The sequence below is a fragment of the Cherax quadricarinatus genome, chromosome 4 (assembly GCF_038502225.1).
Source record: "Cherax quadricarinatus isolate ZL_2023a chromosome 4, ASM3850222v1, whole genome shotgun sequence".
Lineage (NCBI taxonomy): Eukaryota > Metazoa > Arthropoda > Malacostraca > Decapoda > Parastacidae > Cherax > Cherax quadricarinatus.
Genome location: NC_091295.1, coordinates 13,145,679 through 13,173,639, shown reverse-complemented (window position 1 = coordinate 13,173,639; position 27,961 = coordinate 13,145,679). Strand labels below are relative to the sequence as shown.

General features: G+C 41.7%; 1 protein-coding gene across 1 annotated transcript; it reads right to left on the bottom strand.

Moving 5' to 3' along the window:
• On the bottom strand, positions 1-27,961 carry LOC128684203 (prefoldin subunit 5). Its single transcript, XM_053770360.2, has 5 exons — positions 27,825-27,961; positions 17,818-17,901; positions 15,196-15,321; positions 10,997-11,102; positions 1-677 (listed from the first exon to the last, which is right to left on the bottom strand). Exons 1-5 carry the CDS (start codon positions 27,915-27,917, stop codon positions 565-567), a joined length of 522 nt encoding a protein of 173 aa, XP_053626335.1. The 5' UTR covers positions 27,918-27,961; the 3' UTR covers positions 1-564.

Sequence of the window (27,961 nt, the reverse complement as noted above, 5' to 3'; positions counted from 1 at the left end):
TGACATTTAATAGTATAATATGGTCAAGCTACTTACAGTATGTGTTACTTTAACATATATATATATTAGCTTATCATATATAGTAGGAGAAAGTTCTTTGATGTATACACTAAATTTCCTGGGTAATTAAAAATAGGAAGTGTTAAGTATTTTACTGAGTAAAGGCATGAATATAGCATGTGAATAAAATGAAAATTTAATACAAAATCACTGCTATTATAGTGTCAGGAAAACTAATTTTACCTGCATTTATAACATTGCACAATATTTAAATAGTGAAGCTCATAAAATCTGGTACACAGAGCATGGTTTTAAATTGCATGATTTTTAAGAAAAAAACACCTAATCCAAAGAGATTAATTACATTATACAATGTTCTTTATAATAAATGCTAAGTTTTCAAAAATCATGTGTAAGGTAAACCATCCAAGTATTTCCAAAGCATAGCCAATAGCATTATAAATTTTATTCTAGGTATTAATATTTAAGATGTGTACCGAAAAAAAAGGACAAAATACTGCAGATTTCACATTAAACAGAGAAGATTTGAACAATTATTTATCATCACATTCCATCTGCTGCTGCTGCTTTAGCCTTTACTGCCTCTGCTTCTGCTTGTTGCTGTTGTATAGCTGCTAACTGATGATCAAGTTTGACCTCCATCATGTCCATCACAACTGAAACACGATACATATGAGGCTGGACAAGATTCTTGCAACAGAACCTGCACCATGACTTGTAGGTTTATACAAGATACTTACAGATGACATATGACACAATACAAGATTTATACAAGAGAAACATGATGATACACGAGATTACACAACTCTTAACCCTTTCAGGATTTCGGCCATACTAGTACGGCTTATGCATCAGGGTTTTTGACGTACTAGTATGCCTAAATTCTAGCGCCCTCAAATCTAGTGGGAGAAAGCTGGTAAGCATACATATGAAAGAATGGGTCTATGTGGTCAGCGTGCACAGTATAAAAATCCTGCAGCACACAGTGCATAATGAGAAAAAAAAACTGACTGTTTTTGGAATAAAACAGCGACTTTGCACTGTATTTTCGTATGGTATTTATTGTTGTATTCTAGTTTTCCTGGTCTCATTTTATAGAATGGAAGACATATTACAGAAATTGAGATGATTTTGACTGGTTTTACAATGAAAAGTACCTTGAAATTGAGCTCAAAGTAGCAGAAAGGTTCAATTTTTACCAAAGTTCAAAAGTAAACAAATCATGCCAAGCGTCCAATACACGTCAACTGGTGAGTCTAATATTCTTTCACAAGTGCGCTGATATTATTTATACCATTTCTACACTAATGCAGCAGTCTGCATAACAGTAAATATTCTATTTTTTGTAAGAATAAAAATTGAAAGTGGAAAGCCAAAGAAATATAAGAGGGGCCTGGGGATGTGACTAACGAACAGAGGAAATGTTATTTTAGTGCCAGGAATGTCTTTCTTGTTTATTCTGGACCCTATTTGGAAATTGCCATCTTTTGAAATTTGTGTGAAATTGGCAAAGTTGCTAAATTCTGACCACTGTATTGGATAGTTGAAATCGGTAAATGGGTGGGTTCTTGTACTCGTTCAATAGAAAAAATGGAGTTCTAGAGAAATAGTTATGATTTTTGTCGACAAGTACACTGGAATTGGCCGAAAATAGGGCTCAAAGTGGGCAAAATCGCCGATGCGTAAACATCGTCGAGACCGCTAACTTCACGAGAGCATAATTCCATAAGTTTTCCATCAATTTCATACTTTTGGTGTCATTATGATCAGGAAAAGATTCTCTATCTTTTCATAAGAAAAAATAATTTTTTTTGAATTTGGCCGACCCTGAGAACAAGTCTCGGAGAGGGCCTGTCGACCCTCAAAGGGTTAACACTCGGTGTGCACCATATTAAAAAAAATCTGGGTCCACTTAGTACCTTGTGGGAGCACAAGTTAAATTGAGCCCCAGCTAGAGCAAAGAGTGCAGCAAACACCAAGGATTCACTGATGTAATGTCATATAAACACTCCTCTTTTAAGAGGAAAGTGATGTTAACCCCAAGTTTAGGGTCTGTCGATCTCTGTCTCTGTCTTTGTCTATCTCTGTCTCACAGGTACACATAAATACAAGTATACGTAGTAGAAAATTACCTAGGATAACCCAAAAAATCCAGACAAAATGCTATATTCTGCTTGAAGATGTGAGTAAACGTGTGATGACACAGTCTTGTGGCACTCTCTGAGACAGAGAGCTAGACAGATAGACAGGGAGCTTGACAGACAAATAGACAGACAGACATGTTTGTGTACCAGCACAAACAAAGGGAGGGTGATGCTCATCAAATGTCACCTCTAATCTTTTCTTATCAGCTACACCCTCCCCCACCCTGTGTATGCACATCAAATGTCAGCTCTTATCAGATGTTATCTCATCTTATCATGTCACTGGCAGGGGTGGACTTTGTTTTTCATGCTTCAAGGGAACTTATTATTACCTATTAATTTTTTTTTTTAACAAGTCGGCCATCTCCCACCTAGGCAGGGTGACCCAGAAAGAAAGAAAATCCCCAAAAAGAAAATACTTTCATCATTCAACACTTTCACCTCACTCTCACAAAATACTTTCATCATTCAACACTTTCACCTCACTCACACATAATCACTGTTTTTGCATTATTATTATTATTATAATAAGAAGCGCTAAGCCACAAGGGCTATACAGTGCTGCAGGGCAGGAAGGAAGCGAGGGCATCAGGTGGCAAAAGGGAGGTGGATGAGTAATAGGTTACGGATAACAGCGGAGCAGTGGATGGTGAAAGGGTAAAGGGCAGCAAGAGACTGAGCTAGAAAGGGCTGAGGGGAGTGCGTAAGGTATTCTCATCATCAGAGTTTGTGGAGTAAATCAGTCGTTGTCAAGAAGTCAATGAGAGAGTCAGGATTAAAGGAGGGTCCATCAGAAAGAAGGGAAGGTAAAGAGAGAGTAGTAGAACGAAGACGGCATTGGAGGTAAATTCTGCGTGCTCGTTGATAGAGAAGGCAGTCTAACAGAATGTGGCTAATCGATACTGGAACTTGACACTGCTCACAGGGAGGTACAGGGTGCCTCTCCATGAGATACCCGTGAGTAAGACGAGTGTGGCCAATGCGAAGACGGGAGAGAGTGGTCTCCCAACCACGGCACTGATGACAAGAAGACGGCCAGTAACCTATGCTCGGTTTAATAGAATGAAGTTTGTTACCAAGCAGAGTTAACCAACGTTGTTGCCAACGGGCGCGAAGGTGGGCAGCTATTGTAGCAAAATAGTCCAGAAATGGAACACCTCTATAGGAAATTGGTAGGTCATGTACTGCTGACCGCGCAGCAGTGTCTGCCTGTTCATTGCCCTGTACGTCAACATGACCAGGGACCCAACAAAAAATAATATCTTTATGCTTCCTAGAGATACGGCGTAGCCAAAGTTGGATACGGAGAACTAGGGGGTGAGATGTATCAAATTTTCGTACAGCCTGTAGAGCACTAAGGGAGTCTGAGACTACCACAAATGATGACACAGGCATAGATGCGATACGAATAAGTGCTGCAAGAATGGCATACAGTTCAGCAGTAAAAATGCTAGCCGAAGATAGTAAATGCCCCCGCACGACGCTGTCCGGAAACACTGCTGCGAATCCGACGCCGTCTGAAGACTTAGAGCCATCTGTGTACACAGCGGTGGCATGAGAATGAGAGTGGAAGTGATCAAGAAAAAGAGAGCGGGAAGCCACCGTAGGCAGTTGAGCTTTCGAGCAAGGGAGTGAGAAAGAACAGACCCGAACAGCTGGAACTTCCCAGGGGAATAGGGAAAAGTGAAATGCTACATGAACATATAAAGGTGGTAACTGAAGAGAAGACAAGAGTGAATGTAGGCGAAGAGAAAAGGGACGGAGCAAACAGGGGCGGCGAACGAATAAAGAATGTCTACTAATATCGGTGACCATTCTATAAATGGAAGGATTGTGTAGATCGTGAGAGCGTACATGGTAGCGAAGGCAATGGGCATCACGGCGATCAGACAAGGATGGAACATTCGCTTCTGCATAGAGGCTCTCAACAGGGGAAGAGCGAAAAGCACCAAGGCACAAACGTAATCCTTGGTGATGGATAGAGTTAAGGCTAGAGAGAGTAGCAGGAGAGGCCGCGGAATAAATCTGGTCACCATAATCGAGTTTCGATAAAACGAGGGCTGAATGTAGGCGAAGCAGAGTTCGACGATCAGCTCCCCAGGAAAGATGAGCAAGGGTTTTAAGAAGGTTTAGCCGGCTGTGACAAGTTGCCTTCAGAGAGGTAATGTGAGGTTTCCAGGATAACCTACGGTCAAAGAGAAGGCCTAGAAACCTGACTATCACGTTCGGGGATACGGGAGCCATAGAGATACAAAGGATGATCGGAGATAACAGAGCGTCTAGTGAAAGTAATTTGGTGAGTTTTGGTACTTGAAAATTTAAACCCATGCGTGGTGGCCCAAGTGGAAACACGGTCGACCGCATGCTGGAGAGAAACTGCAATAAGATGACAGTCAGCACCTGCACAAGCAATAGCGAAGTCATCAACATAGAGTGATGACCAAATATTGGGTGGAAGAACAGAGGCCAAATCATTTATAGCAAGGAGAAAAAGTGTTGTGCTTAGAACACATCCCTGAGGGACACCTTCAGCTTGGACGAAGTCCGGGGAAAGAATATTATTGACTCGAACACGGAAATGTCTGTCAGTTAAAAAGTTGTTAAGGAAGGATGGTAGATTGCCTCGGAGGCCTAAGGAATGGGCCTGGGCCAAAATATTATACCTCCAAGTTGTGTCATATGCCTTCTCAAGGTCAAAAAATATGGCAATAATTGAGTGATTATTCGCAAAAGCATTACGAACATACGTATCCAAGCGTAGTAAGGGGTCTATGGTAGAACGACCCTTACGAAAGCCATATTGACTAGCGGAGAGACTGTTGTGTGTCTCTAAATACCACATTAAACGTCTATTTACGAGACGTTCCATCACTTTGCAAACTGCAGTAGTAAGAGCGATAGGACGATAGTGGGAGGCATCATGTCCTGTAGTACCCGGTTTGTGGAAAGGGAGAACAATGGCAGATTTCCACAGCTGGGGAAGAACTCCTTGTGCCCAAATAAGATTGAAGAGGTGTAAGAGGACTACAAGGGCTGACCTATGTAAATGTTGTAACATACGAATATGAATGTCGTCAGGCCCAGCTGCCGATGAGCGTTGCCTCCAGTTCTTGAAGTGTAAAAGGCACATTATACTGTTCTTCTCTGAGAGAAGAAAAGTCCAAGGGTACTAACTCTCTGGCAGACTTTGAGGAAAGAAATGAGGGGCATAGATGGAGCCCCCGGGAAATACGGACCAGATGTGTGCCAAGTTCAATGGCAACGTCGAAAGGGTTTGCTACATCAACACCAGTGACCCGTAGAACAGGAGCCGGGTCAGGAGAGTATTTACCACTCAATTTCCTCACTTTTTTCCAGACTGCACTCATAGAAGAAGCAGAGGTGATGGTGGAAACATAGTCTCGCCAACAAGTGCATTTAGCTTCACGGATGACACGGCGAGCGATCGCACGCTTCTGCTTAAAATCAAGAAGTCTCTCAGCGGTTCTATTGTACCGGTACCTGCCCCATGCAGCGCGTTTCAAATGTACTGCACGAGCACAAGCAGGAGACCACCAAGGCACGCACTTCTGAGAATGCCTGCCTGAGGTTTGGGGTATAGAATGAGAAGCTGCGGTATAAACTGACGTCGAGAAGATGTGTAGGAGCTCATCAATGGAGGATGAAGAAGGAACCTCACTAAAAGCAGTGAGGTGTGAGTAAAGATCCCAATTTGCCCGATCAAATTGCCAGCGAGGGCTACGGAAAGGTGGTGAATAGGAAGGAGAAGTAAGAATGATTGGAAAATGATCGCTGTCATGTAAGTCCGGTAGAACAGACCAGGTGAAGTCTAGTGCAGTGCAGGAAGAGCAGACTGATAGATCGATGCAAGAGAGAGTATGAGTACGAGGATCAAAATGGGTGGGAGTACCCGTATTTAAAACATGGAGGGGGTGAGAGGCGAGAAAAGCCTCCAACTGGATGCCACGTGAGTCACAATGAGAGACCCCCCCCCAGAGGAAATGGTGGGCATTAAAATCACCAAGTAACAGAAGTGGTGGATGTAAGGATGAAACAAGAAAGGCAAAGTCTGGGATAGAAAATGCTCGAGAAGGAGAGAGATATAAAGAACATATTGTAAACCACTTATTCAAGTGGATACGGGCTGCAGTGTAATGCAGCGAGGTATGGACAAATAGTTGACAGTACGGAATATCATTGCGTAGAAGAAGGGCACTTTCATTAAAGGTCCCATCTGAGAAAGGATCCAAAGAATACAATAAATTATAGCCTGAGATAGGTTGGAAAACAGCCAAGTGTAATTTTGGTTCTTGTAAGCAAGCACCAACAGGGGAAAACCTGGACAGCAACATCTGAAGCTCACCCCGATTACCCCTGAGGCCGCGGATATTCCACTGTAAATAGGCCATGATTGGTGATGAAGAAAATACCAGGAATCTGTAGGTAAAGGCACCTACGGACTAGAGGGGTTAGAAAAGTCAATGTGTGGTGGCATTGGAAGACGTTCAAGCAGTGAAGGAACGGAGCATTGCGAAGAATGGGGTTGTGAAGATGGAGGAGAGGGAAGAGAATGAACAGGAAGTGAATCAGTGTCCATTGAAGGTTTAGTCTCTGCAATATATTCTGAAATGGCTTCAAGTGTTTCTGAATTCAAAGATGTATGGGAGACCATATTGGAGATAGAAGGAGGAGGGTGAGTAAAGATTGGGACAGTAATGGACTGTACCAAAGTAGAGGGGGAGGGAAGAGTGTAAGGGACTGGAGATGAAGTGTGGGGGGGGACAGAAAAGGCAGAAACCTGGGAGGTGGCAGAAGAGGGAGAAACTTGGGAGGGGACGGGGGTGGAAGGCATAGTACGAGGAGGAGGGTGAATCTCCACACTTGTAATAGAGCCAGAGAGAGGGGAAGAACTAGGTACAGAGACTGGAAAGGTAAAGTGTGGAGGTGGAAGAAGGGAAGGAAGGGGCAAAGAAGATTTGAGCAATGTGGATTTTTTGGACTTCTGAGAAGTAGAGGGGCGATTGGTATTAGGTGTCGTACGAGGTCTTGTCGATACTGGGGCTTGTGAGGAAGGACGCGAAGATGTGAGAACAGACTGAGTTGTAGTCGGGACGTCAGAGCCAAGGACAGCAAAAGGATTAGATGCCGGAGTGGCTATGGGAGGGGTAACAACAGAGGAGGCTGTAGAAGATGGAACCCCAGAAGTGGGGGGATGTTTGGAAACACGAGAATAAGAAACACGAGGTAGTCTCCCTTGGAGGCGGAGATGAGTAACTGCCATAGCATAAGGGAGACCTTCTGCCTCTTTGAGGAAACGTATTTCACGTTCATTTAAGTAGACCTGGCAACGGCGGGAGTACGAAGGGTGAGTTTCATTACAATTAAGGCAAGATGGAGGTTGACTGCAAGATGTATTAGAATGGTCGTCGGCACCATAGACTGGGCATTCGGCCATAGATCTGCAATATTTCGCCGGGTGACCAAAACGCCAGCAATTTCTACATTGTTGTGGTATAGGTATCACCTTTCGAACTTGTAACCGATGTCCCGCGACATATACAGAGGACGGGAGTTCTTGGCTGTCAAAAGTTAAACGAGCCACATTGCAAGGGTATCGTCTCCGCCCCCAGGCAGGAAGGACATAAGTGTCTACTTTGAGGATTGGGAGATCCTGGAGTTCCAGCTGTTCAAGAATGTCATTGCCACATGACTGGAAATTCTGTTGGACTATGGTATGGGGCAGAATGACAGTACCACTACAAGAATTGAGAGAAAGATGTTTTTCAATAGTGATAGGAGTAGTATCGATATTCGAAAGGAGAGAAAGATCATGAGCTTGGGTAGCATTCTGGACAGTGACGATGTGCGTACCGCTCTTGAGAGCATGAAATGAAATATCTCTACCAACATGACGCAGGAGCACTTTGCCAATACTATGGTCAGAAAGGTAGGCAGAAGAAGAAGTCGGTCTTAAAGTAAAGAATTTAGTCCATTGTGTGGTCCGAAACTGAGCGTGGAGAGGGAGTGCTTGACGTGTCGGTCTTTTCCGAGTAGAATGGGAAGGTAACGAAGGAGCATCATCAGGAGATTGACGTTGGCGTTTAGGAGTAGGACCGGAGTTGGTCCGGCGTGAAATGGGCGGGCGATTCGAAAATTGCCGTACCGTAGAGGGAGAAGCCGGAAGCATAGTCAAAGGAGAGCGGAGTTCAGACAAATCGAAGGAGTCAGTCGAAGCCCCGGTACCTGAAGCAGGTGAGGAAACAGCACCAGCAAGAGGTACAGGGGCATCAGGAGTGTCCGAAGAGTGGTCTAAACACAAGGCAGGGTCAGAATGGGGTGCGGTATCAAGAAGGGGCCCGGGGGTAGTGGGTTCATGGATTGGGTTCTCCATGTTTAGGTTACTCCTTTGCTTTTTGTTTTTAAGAAAAAAAAGAAAGAAAAGAAAATAAAAATAAAAAAAAAGAATAAAAAAAGGGGGTAGCAGGGAGGAATAGTTCCCAGGAGGAATGAAAGGGCCAGAAATCTCCCTCCGCGCCCAAGAGGACCTCAGCACCGCTAGTAGCGCAGATGAAGCATGGAACCCGTGCCATACCCTACCCTTCATGCCAGTAAACCAGCAATCCGGGATAGCAACCTCACATCTGCCGAGCTACCTCAGTGGACAAAAGAGAGGGCGGCCGGATATCCGCCACAAAGCATACCTCCTTCGGCCACCACCCCCGGAATCCGAAAGGTGGCTTCCAGAGATACAACCGTCGCCCAAAAGACACCCAAAGCTACTCCGGGATACTGGAGAGGGATCGGGACATCCCCAGGCAATCCAGATTCCACGGCAAACTACGCCACCGCCAAGAACCTCAATGGAATGGGATGGACCCCGGTGTCCTTTCCCCTACCTAGGAACTAGCGCGCCTGTGGGAGAAATCCCAAAGGCCAAAAAGAGGAAGGGCAAAAGGGAGGGGTGGGGAGGAGGAGGAGGAATGGAAAAAGGGGAGGATGGGATAGGGGAGGGGAGAATGGGGGTAATTAGGTTCGGTCTGAGGAAGAAGACCGACAGGGCTAATTCCTCAGACCAAGAGCCTCTTCACCACGCCAAGGAGCCCCCCTTGAAGAGGACTGTTTTTGCAGAGGTGCTCAGAACACAACAGTTTAGAAGCATATATGTATAAGGATACACAACATATCCCTCCAAACTGCTATTATTATTATTATTATAATTATTATTATTTTCTTCTTCTTCTTTTCCTTCTTTTTCTCCTCCTCCTCCTTCTTCCCCTCTTCCTTCTCCTTCACCACTGCCACCGCCTCCACCACCTCCTCCTCCTCCTCTTCCTCCTCCTCCTCTTCCTCCTCCTCCTCTTCCTCCTCCTTCTCCTCCTCCTCCTCATTGTTATTATATACTTCCACATATCCAAAACATTGCTGGGACATATAAATACTTTGTATATATTCCAAGACAATAGTAAATGGCAAAGGCAGGTGTAAATGTCCACCTGTCAATGTGTTTGTAACAATTTGAGTGCAATTTCAGTACCTAATACTAGTGTCAGAACAAAGATTAGTTATGAAATGACAAGAACTACTATAAATTGTAATTATCAGAACATAAAAATTATATAAAATAATATGAAAAATAGAAAAAAGGTATATAGGCAACACTTCTGCAAGCTGAGGGACTCGATGTTGCCATCACATGAGCATCCAGTGCCAACTTCTCAGCCTCATATCTCTAAGTACTGACCCTAATTTTTTTTATTCTAAAACACTTAAAAAATGTGCTCTTTTTTCTATATAAAAAAAAACTTTTTTTTTTTTTCAAAATATTCGGGGCGCTGCGCGAGTGAAAGTATATATATATATATTTGGACGTTTAAAGGTTAATAAAAACATAACTGAGGTCTTGAATGTCACTGGAGCGACTGACCAACCTGGCTTTAATAAGTATTAAAAAGAATTTCTCACAGCTGATGCAAAAAGTGTAGTAGTTCAAGTGTTACCTGAAAGGAGGGATCATTTGGGAAAAGAACTTAATAAACATTTTATTTGATTTTAATATAAATCAACTAAGTGTTTATTTCATGTTTCATCTGTGTTTACATATTCAAAATATCTCCCCTTCTCATAATATTTCTCAGTACTAAGCCTTATACTCGAGTCTTTGGGGCAAACAATCAAGGAGCTGTCCCCGGGCACCACCAGACCTCTGCACACCACTGATCAGATGCTTCACACTTGCACCACCATCATGTTTTTCCAACAACTTGACTTTGTGATATATATACACATAAATGCTTCCTCTTTTTCTTTTCATTATTACCAATAGGACTTCTTGAGATTTTTCAACACTATCTTCACACCACAGAGCATAAAACACATGGTAATCAGTGAGTAACTGCTGCTGACAACAAACTTAATGATCCATTTGTAGTGTACCATAACACTAAAAGCTTTTGGAGTTTGGAGGATTTTGGAATTGTGGATAAAGAATTCTTGTTGAACTACACAGTTGTTATAACCTGGCACTTTTTATTGCTGCTGACCTAGTCTCTCTCAGGGAAGTGGGTTCAGGAGAAATTAGGAAAAGATCAATTTTTCACAATACCTGGTATCTTTCTTGCCCTCTCACTCTTCATTATATTTTTTGTCATAACAAATATCAACTTTTCATAATTATGAATGTTGATAAAAGAATAAAAATTTTATATTCATAGTACCCATAGCTGTTTTTTCACAGATTTTATAACAAAATTTCTGAACATACAGTACCACAATGACTTATTCACAAAATATCACTACACATATCTCTATTGCTAAAAGCCATAATTACATACCTTCTCTTAACTTGCTCTTCTCAGATGCTATTTTCTGGATTTTCTCCATTTGTTCAGTCACAAATTTAATTTTTCGGTTGAAGTAGTCCTTAGCACCATTTACATTCTGGAAAAATAGAATAAAAATAGTACGGTAGAACCCTGGTTATAGTCCATCACGGAAATCGACCAATTTGGAAATCAAACACCTCTATTGGCGAAATTTTGCTCCAGATATTGGCCATGCTCTTGGAAACAGGCTGTATGAGACGCGTCACCTCGGACCAGTGATGCTCTTCATGCATATCACACTCAGTCTGCGCATCTCCCTTGATGAATAAGGAATATTTCGCGGTTTCATCCATTGCTTCTGGTGTTTTTTTGATTGCAACTGTAAAATAAGCCACCATGGGGCCAAAGAAAGTTCTTAGTGCCAGCCCTTTGGTAAAAGGCTGAGAGAGAGGGGAAAATGTGCCTTCTTCAGTGATTCAGTGATTCTACGATATGTATGATACTAAAGCAGCAGGAGTCGATAAAGGCTATAGCGCCAGCCAGCGATAAAGTGTAGCATTAACAGTGTAGCAAGTAAGTTAAGCGATTAAGCAATAGAAAAAGGATGACACAAAACTCTTCCAATGTTGCTGGAGGCACGTAGGGCCACAAACAACATATGCCACCCTGTGTATCTTCCACCACCCTAAACCACTTTATTTCATTACATTCTCCACAATAACCATTTTATTTCTTTACATTCTCTACAATAACCACTGTTCTTTACATCTCTATTATGTTTTTATACAATAAAGTGGTCCCTCATTTTTCGTCAGTAATCCGTTCCTGGAAGTGTGACGATTATCGAAATGGACGATTTTCGAATCCATTTTCCCCATAAGAAATAATGTAAATCCAATTAATTCGTTCCAGACACCCAGAAGTATCAACAACAATTTTTTTTTTACCTAAAAGATAAATTTACATGCACAAAAGAATGAACATTCAACATGACAGTTACCTTTATTGAAGGCTGTTGTTGATGAATAGAAGACAGGGAGGAGGTGAGAGGAAAGAGAGGTTATTGTTTGGAAGGGGAATCCCCCTCCATAGGACTCTAGGTCACTTACCTAGCATAAATATAGATTTACATGCGGAAAAAAATGCCAAATAAATGTAAAGCACTAATAAAATGTATAAATGAACAATGGTAATAGAGGTAGTTGATGAGTGGAACGGTCTGCCTAGTAGGGTGATCGAAGCTAAAACATTGGGTAGTTTCAAATTTAGGTTGGATAAATACATGAGTGAGAGGGGTTGGATTTGAGTCGGACTTGGACCTGAGCTTATTGCTTGGGTAGCATTTGTTCTGTTAGTGGGTTGGATCTGTGAAGGACCGGCCTATTACAGGCCAGCAGGCCTGCTGCAGTGTTCCTCCCTTTTTATGTTCTTATTGAAGACTTGTTTGTGTGAGGGAGGGATGGCAAGTTTATTGTTGGAGAATATGACACTAATATCAACTCTACAGCTTATTTATCTATCACAATTCAACTAATATGACATAATAAACAATATTAATAATATAGAAACATGGAATATACTCTAGAATGAATAAAATAAGTCATTACGTATGTCATGAGAGGTGTTGTGGTGTGTTGTTGTTGGGTGTATAAGGGCCACTGAGAGTAAGCCGTCAATAATGGTGGTGAAGCAGCAGCTGAGGCAATGGTGTTTTCTGTAGCCCTATATAACTCCAACAACATTGGAGGAGTTGGTAGAATCGCTGAATCACTGAAGAAGGCACCCTCTACCACCATCACTACCACCTTCTACCACTATTATAACTGCTACCACTTTCTACCACTATTATAATTGCTACCACCATCACTACCACCTTCTACCACTATTACAACTGTTACCACCATCACTACCACCCACTACCACCATCAACCACTATCACAACTGCTTCCACTCTACCACCACCACCTTTGTATTTTTCTACAAACTTTTTCATAAATTATATGTGTTTCTCACATTCTTTACCAAAGGGGTGGCACTAGAAGCTTTCTTTGGAGCCATGGTGACTTATTTAGCAGTTGCAAGCACTAAAACGAATTGAATACTATTATGAAATATTTCGTATGAACAAGTGAGGAGACCGTCGCTCACTGGTAAACAATGGCACACTGGCTGGGAAGAGAGGCCAAGGCAGCTCAGAGCGTGAGTATGTGTCCCGGACAAAGGACGATTAGCGAGTAAACCGACCATTTGCGAGCCAATGTTTGGACGAGAATAACATGACGATTTCCGAAAAAGACAACTATTGAGCCAGACGATTATTGAGGGACCACTGTATTTCTTATTTATAAATTATGTACGTTGTTTCAGTGTGACTAGTGGTGTTTCAGTGTGACTAGTAGTATGACTAGTGGTGGCAGTCGCTGCCGCTGCCACCACCATACAGTGGACTATCAGTTAACAATATTAATCTGTTCCAGAGAGCGTGTCCTTAACCGATTTTATCGTTATCCAAATTAATTTTCACCATAAGAAATAGTGGAAATCCAATTAATCCGTTTCAGACACCCAAAAGTATTAGACAAAATAATTTTTTTTTCATGAAATATAAATTTCCCTACACAGAAAACAATGAGACATGCACAATAAACAATACTGAAATGACACTTACCTTTATTGAGGACTTATTGATGAGTGATGAGATGGGAGGAGGGGAGAGGATGGAGGTTTATTATTGTTTGGAAGGGGAATCCCCTTCCATAAGGACTTTAGGTAGCAAGTGACTTTCTGGGGTCACCTCCCTTTTTTGTTTTTTAATGCCACTAGGGTGTCTTGCATGGATTAATTTGATTTCCATTATTTCTTATAGGGAAAATTAATTCAACCTACAATCATTTCGTCTTACGGTGGTGGAGGAATGGATTAACCCTTAAACGGTCCAAACGTATATATACATTCACGCGCGTAGCACCTCAAATGTATATATACGTTTTCTTTGTCATTCATTCAACATTGCCACAATAAGCCTGAGTCACCTAGACATGAGAGAATGGGTGTGCGCACTCACTGTGTGCCATATTAAAATAATTGGGGATGCCTGGGTACCATATGCTCTTTTTTTCCTTTTAAAAGAAAAGATTTTTTTTCTCTCAAAAAATTTGGGGCGCTACGCGAGTGAACGTATACATACGTTTGGACCGTTTAAGGGTTAATATTGTTAGTCGGGGGTCCACTGTACAAATAGTGGGGATCCTCTCCAAGATACGATACTATGTACCGCAAACTGCCCTTCTCACACTATACCATTCACTTATATATCCATACCTCACCTATGCTATCTGTGCTTGGGGTTCAACTGCAGCAACACGCCTTAAGCCAATAATAACCCAACAAAAAGCTGCAGTAAGAATAATCACTAAATCCCATCCCTGGCAACACACCCTCCCACTCTTCATAGATCTAAACTTACTCCCTGTTCAGAACATCCACACTTACTACTGTGCAATCTATATCTACAGGACCTTAAATTCCAATATTAACCTTGACCTAAAATGTTTTCTTGATAGTTGTGACAGGATCCACAGGCATAACACCAGACACAAACATCTCTATGACATTCCCCGTGTTCGACTAAACCTTTACAAAAATTCAATGTATATTTCAAAGGACCTAAAATCTGGAACACCCTACCTGAAAACTCTAGAACTGCAGACACATTCATCACTTTCAAAACTACAGTTAGAAAACATCTTATCTCCCTGATCCACCCCGACAACTAACTACATGATAAACCACCTAGTGGTTCACAATTACACTCACTCACCCACTGACTATAAACCCAGAAATACTAATCTTAAAATAATAAATCCTAACTAGTCATAAGTTTGCCTATGATACTCCAATATAGACACCTTGTATTGTGGCAAAACAAAAGCATTCACATTGCTAAACTCACAAATTATGATGTAGTCACTTAGCCTTAATACCATAATCTGTAAGGATTTAATGTTAAGATTTAATCTAAGTCTGCTCGAAATGCCTAGCCATGCTAGGTGTCCTAGTGGCCCCCTCTGTAATTAGTATTTTATAACATGTAAACCACACAATACCCAAAACCTGTAAACCCCACATTGTAACCCTTATAGAGAATAAACTTGAATTGAATTGAATTGAATTTCTAAAAATACTAAGGTAACACTGTAAATACTTACACGTTCCAAGTAATAGCCTGTACCAACATCAATGAGCAAACTCTCAGCATCAGCTATTGTGCCAGGAACATACATGCAGCTAGTGAGAGGTACCAGCATCTCCTTTCCTTTAGTTTCTGGTGTTACCTGTCAAAAAGGAAAACATATAAACACAAAGAGAAAAGATAGAGCACATAGCACTCAAATGGATTTTGTGCATGACTATATGGTAATATGGTGTCTAGCAAAATATTAAAACAAACAATTAGATAAAATTGAAGTATAGTACATTTCACTCCAGAGAAAAGGGAGAGGAGGGAGGTGAGGATGATGAGAGGGAGATGAAGAGACAGAAATACGTCATAGCTAATACCTACCAGTAATTTCTTTTTGAACACATCAGCCATCTTCCACCAAGGAAGCAATGACCTCAAAAAAGAAAACCACATTCATGATCACTCTTGCCACAGCAATTAGACAAGGTTTCTGTGGCATATATGGATTTGGAAAATGCATATGACAGGGTGGATAGGGGAGCAATGTTGCAGGTGTATGGTATAGGTGGGGGGTTACTGAAAGAAGTGAAGAGTTTTTAAGAGGATAGTGAGGCTCAGGTTAGAGTATGTAGGAAAGAGGGAGATTATTTCCCAGTAAAAGTAGGCCTTAGACAAGGATGTGTGATGTCACCGTGGTTGATCAATATATTTATAGATGGGGTTGTAAGAGAAGTGAATGCGAGGGTCTTGGCAAGAGGTGTGGAGTTAAAAGATAAAGAATCAAACACAAAGTGGGAGTTGCCACATTTGCTCTTTGCTGATGACACTGTGCTTTTGGGATATTCTGAAAAGAATTTGCAGAGATTGGTGGATGAATTTGGTAGGGTATGTAAAAGAAGAAAATTAAAAATGAATATATGAAAGAGTAAGGTTATGAGGATAACAAAAAGATTAGGTGATGAAAGATTGGATATCAGATTGGAGGGAGAGAGTATGGAGGAGGTGAATGCATTCAGATATTTAGGAGTGGACGTGTCAGCAGATGGGTCTATGAAGGATGAGGCGAATCATAGACTTGAGGGGAAAAGGGTGAGTGATGCACTTAGGAGTCTGTGGAGACAAACAACTTCGTCTGTGGAAGCAAAGAGGGGAATGTATGAGAGTATAGTTGTACCAACACTCTTGTATGGGTGTGAAGCATGGGTGATGAATGTTGCAATGAGGAGAAGGCTGGAGGCAGTGGAGATGTCATGTCTGAGGGCAATGTGTGGTGTAAATATAATGCAGAGAATTCGTAGTTTGAAAGTTAGGAGGTGTGGGATTGTCAAAACTATTATCCAGAGGGCTGAGGAGGGGTTGTTGAGGTGGTTCGGATATGTAGAGAGAATGGAATAAAACAGAATGACTTCGACTGTATAAATCTGTAGTGGAGGGAAGGCAGGTTAGGGGTCGGCCTAGGAAGGGTTGGAGGGACAGGGTAAAAGAGGTTTAATGTGCGAGGAGCTTGGACTTCCAGCAAGCGTGCGTGAGCGTATTTGATAGGAGTGAATGGAGACAAATGGTTTTTAATACTTGACGTGCTGTTGGAGTGTGAGCAAAGTAACATTTATGAAGGGATTCAGGGAAACTGGCAGGCCAGACTTGAGTCCTGGAGATGGGAAGTACAGTGTCTACATTCTGAAGGAGAGGTGTTAATGTTGCAGTTTTATAACTGTAGTGCAAAGCACCCCTCTGGCAAGACAGTGTTGGAGTGAATGATGATGAAAGTTTATCTTTTTCGGGCCATCCTGCCTTGGTGGGAATCAGCCAATGTGTTAATAAAAAAAAAATAAAAATTCAAATAGCTCTCTGAGCTGCAACATCCACACCCCTCCTTGAGTGCTGGCACTGTACTCCCTACCTCCACGACTCAAGTCCAACTTTTCATAAATAGTTCCTCACACTCCACCAGCATGTCCAACAACAACTGCCAATGCCATCATTTGTTATATTTTTATTATTACAGAGAAGCACTAAACCCATAGATGACATATAGCACCTCAGGATGTAACCAGAATGATGCGAGGAAGGGAAAAGGAGTTCCAACTTAGTGAATCAAGAACTCTTCACAAGCATCAAGGTATCTCCAATGAAAGATGAAAGAAATAAAAAAGGGAGGAAGGGGTAAGGAAGAGAGGAATAGGAGAGGCATAGAGTTAAAAGGGAAAGAAGGAGCATTGAGGAGTTAAGCGGGGGGATAAAAAGGGAAGAGAAGAGAAAAGAAAAGATGAGAAGGAATCAGGAGAAAAGGGATTGTAGAGATAGGATAAAACAGGGAAAGTTAGAAAAGTGGAGAAGGGCAAGGATGAGAAGAGAAGGGAAGAGGGTAATACAAAGAGGGAGGAATGAAAACAAGAGAGGAGTTCAAATGAGGCAGTAGGATAAGAGAAGGAAAAAAGGGGTGTGAAGGGTGATCATATGAAGGAGTCGAGATGAGTGAGGGAAGATGACAAGGGGAAGAGGAAAGAGGAAATAGGGGTAAAGAAGGAAGAGGAGGAAGAAGTAAGGAAAACAAAGAGAGCAGAGAGGGAGAATAGTTCTTGATCATTTTGCTGTATTATAAACAACCATAGCAGTAAACTTAATATTAAACAAGGACATACTGTACCTTTTCAACACATTCACCAGATTCATTGAATTTCAATTGGGCAATTTTTAACTGTTGTAGAGATTCATTAAAAAATTGAAGCTCCTGCAAAAAAAAAAAAAAAACATTCAGAACCAAGATAGTTTGAAGATCATTTAATTAATAAACTTTAAGCAAAACTAAAAATTATTTACTATGGTATAATACATATTTTTGAGCTTTGCTATAAATTACATAATAAATAAAGACTAATTACCTATTTGTAATTACCACAGCTATGCTCATGGTGTCCCATCTTCAGTAATTTGTGCATCAACTAACTGATTTTAAATTTCTGAGGGTTGTAGCATTTACTACATCTTCTTGTAATTCATTCCACTGAACTACTCCTCTGTTTGTAAGAAAACATTTCCTAGTGTTCCTTCAGCTCCACCTTTTTCTCAGTTTACAAGTGTGGCCTCTTGTCACTTCTGTCACTGGTATGAAATTTTTTTTATCTAATGTTTCACGTCTTTTTATAACCTTGTATTGTCGTTATCATGCCTCCTCTCTTTCTATTTGCCATTATGAGCATCTTTAGTGCTTACAGCCTTTCATCATAGCTTATATGTACAGTAGAACCTTGGCTTATGAGCTTAACCCCTAAACGGTCCAAACGTATATATATGTTCTTACCGCTAGCGCCCCAAACGTTTATATAAGTTTTATTTTTCCTGCCTCCAAATTTAGCATGATTGGCCTGAGATGGCTGGTCAGCACAGAATGGGTCTTAACACTTGGTGTGCATCACTTTAAAAAAATCTAGGACCACTTAGTACCTTGTGGGAGCGCCAGTTAAACTGAACGCCAGCTAGAGCAAACAGTGCGGCAAACACCAAGGATTCACTGATGTTATGTCATATTAACACTCCCCTTTTAAGAGGAAAGTGATGTTAACCCCAAATTTAGGGTCTACCTGTGTATCTCTATCTCTGTCTATGTCTATCTGTCTCTGTCTCTATCTGTCTCTCTCTCTCTTTATCTGTCTCACAGGTACACACAAATACAATTATACATAGTGTAAATTACCTAGGATAACCTAAAAAAATCCAGCTCATCTGCACCCTCGTTGGCACCCATCAAATGTCATCCTTTATCTCATCTCTACACTATCTCATCTTATCTCTGCACCCTTGCTGGCATGCATCAAATGCCATCGCTTATCTCATCTTATCACTGCCCTTCCGGATGCTTGTCACTGACACACATTGCTTCAAGGGAACTTCTTCCTTCTTCCTTCTTCCTCCTCCCTTCTTCTTCTTCTATACTCCCATGTATCCAAAACATTGCTGGGACCTATAAATACTTTGTATATATTCCTAAACAATAGTAAATGACCAAGGCAGGTGTAAATGTCCACCTGTCAATGTGTTTGTGACAATTTGAGTACAATTTCAGTACCTAATATTAGTGTCAGAACAAAGATTGGTTATGAAATGACAAGAACTACAATAAATTATAATTATCAGAACATAAAAATTACATAAAATATAAAATGAGAAAAAATGGTTATATCGGCAACACTTCTGCAAGCAGCAGGACTCGATGTTGCCATCAGGTGAGCATTAAGTGCCAACTTTGCAGCCTCATATCTCAGTAAGTACTGACCCAATTTTTTTTATTTTAATCCTATAACACTTAGAAAAAATTTTTTATTTCAATGAAAAAAAAAAAAAAAAGATTTTTTTATTTTTCAAAATATTCAGAGCATTGGACAAGAGAATGTATATAGTATATGTTTGGACTGTTTAGGGGTTAATGCGTTCCGTGACCCTGCTTGTAACCCGATCTGCTTGTATGTTGAGTCAATTTTCCTCATTTAAATTAACTAAAATGTCATTAATCCATTCCAGCCGAATACCTGTTCTCAGGACCCAGGACAAAATACCTGAATATGACGCTAATATCAAATGACTTACTGACTTGACTGACTAACTGAATGACTTACTGACTTGGCTGAATTACTGACTTACTAAATGACTTAAAGTTAGACTTTTTCACTGAAGAGGACACTGAAACAGTATCTAGAGCAACTGATGCCTTATTGTCAGTTGTATAATGTACAGCAGGGTAAAATAGAATGGAAATCCATTACAGAGTTTATGCACACTGCAGTACAACCATCAACTTCAGTACCAGAACCTCTACCATCCACCTCAGCCCAGTAGGACCACAACATAACTCTCCACTCTCTTCACAATCATCCACAAACACCAGCAACCACAATTTAAGGGAAGAAATAGTACTATTATTTCTATTGCAGTTATAGTCTTAAGCAGTAAAAACAACATAATACATCATGATAATGAACTACAATTATATATTCACTTTTATTTTTATAAAATCTGGAGGTCTAAAAAAAAGTTGTTTGAGGGGGAAGCTCGCATCCTGAATTTTTGCTCATGTCCAGAAACAAAAAATCGACTGAGTGACTGCTCGTATCCTGAAAAACTTGTATGGTGGGGCACTCGTAAGCAGAGGTTACACTGTACTATATTTTTTAATTCTGGTAACTATTCTGTTACTCTTTTTTACACCTTTTCTAACTTATCCACATATTACTATTACTATTAATAGTAGTAATGTGGAGCATTATACTTCAAATAAACACTGTTTTATTGGTACCCAAGAGAGGTAAACAGCACCACTGGTACACGCTCAACTGCTAATATGCCAGATGCTCACCCATGCAAAAATCACGTGCATGCTCTACATAGGTAAATGCTGCTGCTGTTGCTTTGGAGAGTTTGAAGCTACTCAGGAGAGGCATTTTCAAGTTAACAAACAGAAAATTAAGCAGAATTTTAAAAACTAACAAATAACACAGGCATAACATAAGACACAAAACTCCCTGACATCCCTTGTGTCCAACTCACCTTATGCAAAAACTCAATGTGCATAAAAGGCCCTAAGATCTTCAATTCATTGTCTGAATCACTGAAAGGTCCCCTGTCTGCCAATCAATTCAGAGCTATTGTTAAAAAAGCACCTCATCTCATAACTAAACCAACACTATGCTATACCAAACATAACCAGATCATCCAAATCTATCCCTGTACTGTACTTCTACTGAAACTAACTTCCTGTATCTTCACCATATCTCTCGATTGTTCCATAAATTGAAGACTCTGAGTCAGTTTGAAATTGCTTACAAAATCCTACTTAACCGATCACCACTGAATCAGTTCAAAGTATACCTGGAGAGAGTTCAGGGGGTCAATGCCCCCACAGCCCATTCTGTGATCAGGCCTCATGGTGGATCAGGGCCTGATCAACCAGGTTGTTACTGCTGGCCACACGTAATACAACATACGAACCACAGCCCGGCTGGTCAGGTACTGACTTTAGGTGCCTGTCCAGTGCCTGCTTGAAGACAGCCAGGGGTCTATTGGTAATCCCCCTGATGTATGCTGGGAGGCAGTTGAACAGTCTTGGGCCCCAGACACTTATTGCATTGTCTCTTATCATGCTAGTGGCACCCCTGCTTTACAGTGCGGGATGTTGCACTATCTGCCGAGTCTTCTGCTTTCATAGGGAGTGATTTTCGTGTGCAAGTTTGGTACTAGTCCCTCTAGGATTTTCCAAGTGTATATAATCATGTATCTCCCTCCTGCATTCTAGGGAGTACAGGTTTAGGAACTTCAAGCATTCCTAGTAAGTGAGGTGGTTTATCACAGTTGTGTGTCCCATGAAGGTTTTCTGTACATTTTCTAGGTCAGCAACTTCACCTGCCTTGAAAGGTCCTGTTAGTGTGCAGCAATACTCCAGCCTAGATAGAACAAGCGACCTGATGAGTGTCATCATGGGCATGGCATCCCTGGTTTTGAAGGTTCTCATTATCCATCCTGTCATTTTTCTAGCAGATGCGACTGATACAATGTTATGGTCCTTGAAGGCGAGATCCTCTGACATGATCATCCCCTATTGTGTGGTTGGGATTTGTTTTATACTCCGATGAAGTTTTAATCTCTTCATGTTTTCCACATCAGAGTAATGAAATTCCTCGTCATTGAACTTCATATTGTTTTCTGCAACCCATTTAAAGATTTGGTTGATGTCCGCCTGGAGTCTTGTAGTGTCTTCAATGGAGGACACAGTCATGCAAATTCGGGTGTCATCTGCAAAGGAAGACACAGCGCTGTGGCTTATATCCCTGTCTATGTCCGATATGAGGATGAGGAACAAGATAGGGGCGAGTACTGTGCCTTGTGGAATAGAGTTTTTCACTGTAGCCACCTCAGACTTTACTCTGTTGACTACTACTCTTTGTGTTCTATTTCTTAGGAAATTATAGGTCCTGTTATTCCTTTATCACGCATTTTGTGAGCCATTACACCATTGTCACACTTGTGAAAGGCTTTTGCAAAGTCTGTGTATATTACATCTGCATTCTGTTTGTCTTCTAGAGCATCCATGACCTTGTTATTTAACTACCTCTCATTTTTGTACATTTAAAAACTCCTACTTAATAACCCATGTCTAGTTCTTAAGCCGTCTTTAAGCATTAGGATTAATCTGCCTGAAATGCACCATATAATATTTTATTACATGTAAACTACATTACCTGTATACTGCAGGAAAGAAATAAACTTATTATTATTTTTATTATTATTCTTGTTACAGTTGAACCCCTGTATCTACTGATCCGGTATCCACAGTTTCAGTTATCCACGGTTTTCTGTGGCTCAAAAATACCTCAATTTTGCATAATAATGGATCCAAAACACAAAATTAAAGAAACTGGCAGTTCTTCAAAGCCTAAGAAAAGTAATGAAGTGCTTTCCATCAGTGAAGAAGTGATAGTTCTTCACTTAATGCGCATAATTTATCAATTAAATTTTATAATAGGTATGTACAGAAATTATATACAGGGTTTGCTATTATCTGCAATTTCAGAATCAATGGTAGGTCCTTGGAATGTATTCCCCTGTGGATATGGGGGTCTTACTGTATTATTATTATAATAGACCAGCCATGAATGTCTAAAGCCACTCTTAGGAGGCATTCTCAAGTGACACAGGAACCTTGAAGGGAGATTTAAAAAAAAAAATCTAAGATCTGCATCTAAAAATCTAACATCTGCAAGGGGGGACAATTGGTGTCTCCTTGCAGATGATACAAATATATACATTAGTGCAAATAATGCATATAATGATTTTGGACATTCCTGTTGATTTAATTTCAAATAAAAATCCTTATGTACAAGTAATGTCAGCCCTGCTGAAAGAAAACCTTCAAGACTGCCACAGCTCGTGAACACATAGTGGAATGCTTGATGATATCTTTACTGCTCCTGACTTAGAGGTATCCTCTCAAGGAAGTTGTCTTGATGCTCGTGAAGGGGGTCTTGATCTGAGGAACTGGACTTAACCTCCCCTCTTAAGCTCTTTGGAGTGAATACAAATAAATGCCTTCCGTTCCCCAAGGAGCTAAATGACCCCTACAGGTTTAGCACTTTCCTATGATTAAATTTAATGAATCCCAGCTCAGGGTTAAAGATTTCATCAGCAGGTAATAAACAGGGAGGCCTGGCCACAGCCTGGGCTGTGAGACTAGGAAAACTCTCCAAGTAGATCACAGGTATACCTGGAGAGGGCTTCGGGGGTCAACACCCCCACGGCTCAGTCTGAGACCAGGCCTCGTGGTGGATCAGGATCTGATCAACCAGGATGTTACCGCTGGCCACACGCAAACTGATGTACGAACCACAGCCCAGCCGATCAGGTACTGACTTGTGTAATATCACATGTAAAATAAGAGGGAAAAACACCGAGATGAATCATACTCATGAGAATCACTAAACCTGTATGGGCTATACAGTGCTTAAGGAACAAGAGGGAGGGGGGAAAAGGGGTAATCAATTTGAGCCAAAGAAAGGGAGGGGTAGCTCCAAAACTTTGGATCAACAGTCTTTCACCAACATCAAGATTTCTCTTCACAGGAATGCCCTGTGATGTATGACAGAGTTATTACATTCACAGGGAAGTGCAAAACCTAATGGGATAATATAAGGCCTAAGGAATAGGGGGCAATCAGATTTAATCCAAGGAGGAGAAGATAACTTTAAATTCTTTGGATCAAGAGCCCTTCACTGCCATCAAGGTGCTTCCCTTTCAAGGACCGTGATGGCAATAAGTCACTGACTATTTTTGGATTATCCTGGGTAGTTTGTAAATTATTATACAAGACAATTATAATCCAAAGTGTGTGTATTTTTACCTGAATAAACTTGTATCCCTTGACGGTGTATGAGAGGAAAACTATCTTACATGAAGAATATAATAAAAATAAGAGCTAAACCCGAGAGGGTCAAACTGCACTTTCAACATCCTGCATGAGGAATGACAAGAAGCATCGTACATGATGGGTTAATTAATTGAACACAGTCAGTTCTTGCAGTAACCTTGTAATACGTCCTATACACTGGGCAGCCACACAATATACACTGGGTAGCCACACAATATACACCGAGCAGCCACACAATATATATCGGGCAGCCACACAATATACACCGAGCAGCCACACAATATACACTGGGCAGCCACACAATATACACCGAGCAGCCACACAATATACACCAGACAACCACACAATATATACTGAGCAGCCACACAATATACACTGAGCAGCCACACAATATACACAGGGCAGCCACACAATATACACCTGGCAGCCACACAATATACACCTGGCAGCCACACAATATACACCGGGGAGCCACACAATATATACCGGGAAGACACACAATATACACCAGGCAGCCACACAATATACACCAGGAAGACACACAATATACACCAGGCAGACACAATATACACTGGACAGCCACACAATATATACCGGACAGCCACACAATATACACCAGGCAGACACACAATATACACCTGGCAGCCACACAATATACACCTGGCAGCCACACAATATACACCGGGCAGACACACAATATACACCAGGCAGACACACAATATACACCAGGCAGACACACAATATACACCAGGCACACACACAATATACACCAGGCAGCCACACAATATACACCGGGCAGACACACAATATACACCAGGCAGACACACAATATACACCGGGCAGACACACAATATACACCGGGCAGACACACAATATACACCGGGCAGACACACAATATACACCGGGCAGACACACAATATACACCGGGCAGACACACAATATACACCGGGCAGACACACAATATACACCGGGCAGACACACAATATACACCGGGCAGACACACAATATACACCGGGCAGACACACAATATACACCAGGCAGACACACAATATACACCGGGCAGACACACAATATACACCGGGCAGACACACAATATACACCGGGCAGACACACAATATACACCGGGCAGACACACAATATACACCGGGCAGACACACAATATACACCGGGCAGACACACAATATACACCGGGCAGACACACAATATACACCGGGCAGACACACAATATACACCGGGCAGACACACAATATACACCGGGCAGACACACAATATACACCGGGCAGACACACAATATACACCGGGCAGACACACAATATACACCGGGCAGACACACAATATACACCAGGCAGACACACAATATACACCAGGCAGACACACAATATACACCAGGCAGACACACAATATACACCAGGCAGACACACAATATACACCAGGCAGACACACAATATACACCAGGCAGACACACAATATACACCAGGCAGACACACAATATACACCGGGCAGACACACAATATACACCGGGCAGACACACAATATACACCGGGCAGACACACAATATACACCGGGCAGACACACAATATACACCGGGCAGACACACAATATACACCAGGCAGACACACAATATACACCAGGCAGACACACAATATACACCGGGCAGACACACAATATACACCGGGCAGACACACAATATACACCGGGCAGACACACAATATACACCGGGCAGACACACAATATACACCGGGCAGACACACAATATACACCGGGCAGACACACAATATACACCGGGCAGACAGGGCAGACACACACAATATACACCAGACAGACACACAATATACACCGGGCAGACACACAATATACACCAGGCAGACAGACACACAATATACACCAGGCAGACACACAATATACACCAGACAGACACACAATATACACCGGGCAGACACACAATATACACCAGACAGACAGACACACAATATACACCAGGCAGACACACAATATACACCAGACAGACACACAATATACACCGGGCAGACACACAATATACACCAGACAGACACACAATATACACCAGACAGACACACAATATACACCAGACAGACACACAATATACACCAGACAGACACACAATATACACCAGACAGACACACAATATACACCAGGCAGACACACAATATACACCAGGCAGACACACAATATACACCAGGCAGACACACAATATACACCAGGCAGACACACAATATACACCAGGCAGACACACAATATACACCAGGCAGACACACAATATACACCAGGCAGACACACAATATACACCAGGCAGACACACAATATACACCAGGCAGACACACAATATACACCAGGCAGACACACAATATACACCAGGCAGACACACAATATACACCAGGCAGACACACAATATACACCAGGCAGACACACAATATACACCAGACAGACACACAATATACACCAGACAGACACACAATATACACCAGACAGACACACAATATACACTGGGCAGACACACAATATACACCAGGCAGACACACAATATACACCAGGCAGACACACAATATACACCAGGCAGACACACAATATACACCAGGCAGACACACAATATACACCAGACAGACACACAATATACACCAGACAGACACACAATATACACCGGGCAGACACACAATATACACCAGACAGACACACAATATACACCAGACAGACACACAATATACACCAGGCAGACACACAATATACACCAGACAGACACACAATATACACCGGGCAGACACACAATATACACCAGACAGACACACAATATACACCAGACAGACACACAATATACACCGGGCAGACACACAATATACACCAGACAGACACACAATATACACCAGGCAGACACACAATATACACCAGGCAGACACACAATATACACCAGGCAGACACACAATATATGCCAGGCAGACACACAATATACACCAGGCAGACACACAATATACACCGGGCAGACACACAATATACACCGGGCAGACACACAATATACACCGGGCAGACACACAATATACACCAGGCAGACACACAATATATGCCAGGCAGACACACAATATACACCGGGCAGACACACAATATACACCAGGCAGACACACAATATACACCAGGCAGCCACACAATATACACCAGACAGACACACAATATACACCGGGCAGACACACAATATACACCGGGCAGACACACAATATACACCAGGCAGACACACAATATACACCAGGCAGACACACAATATACACCAGGCAGACACACACCGGGCAGACACACAATATACACCAGGCAGACACACAATATACACCAGGCAGACACACAATATACACCAGGCAGACACACAATATACACCGGGCAGACACACAATATACACCAGGCAGACACACAATATACACCGGGCAGACACACAATATACACCAGGCAGACACACAATATACACCAGGCAGACACACAATATACACCAGGCAGACACACAATATACACCAGGCAGACACACAATATACACCAGGCAGACACACAATATACACCAGGCAGACACACAATATACACCAGGCAGACACACAATATATGCCACCAAACTTTAATCATACGAAGATAATGTCACATGTGTTCCAGCCTCGACTGGTCACGCCTTAGCCTTCAACTTCGTATTTCATTATTAATGTTGACCATCTAACTAGTGATCATCTCCCAGAGAGAAGCGACTAACAGCATACCTGATCAAGCTGGTTTTTTAACGTCGTCAATTGCTCCAAATTAAGTTTGGAGAGATCAATGACTTGAGGTCCGGAACCTTTGCTGGAAGCCATGATGAATGTTTGTTTACAATACTCCACATATCACTACATCTTCA

Bases quoted from the DNA above. Each gene is read 5' to 3' on its own strand.
- LOC128684203 (XM_053770360.2), bottom strand. From the start codon at position 27,917: ATGGCTTCCAGCAAAGGTTCCGGACCTCAAGTCATTGATCTCTCCAAA. The intron at 11,103-15,195 runs GTAAGTATTTAC...CTATTTTTCCAG, and splicing joins CAGGCTATTACTTGGAACGT to AATGTAAATGGTGCTAAGGA. The intron at 678-10,996 runs GTATGTAATTAT...ATCGTGTTTCAG, and splicing joins GAAGAGCAAGTTAAGAGAAG to TTGTGATGGACATGATGGAG.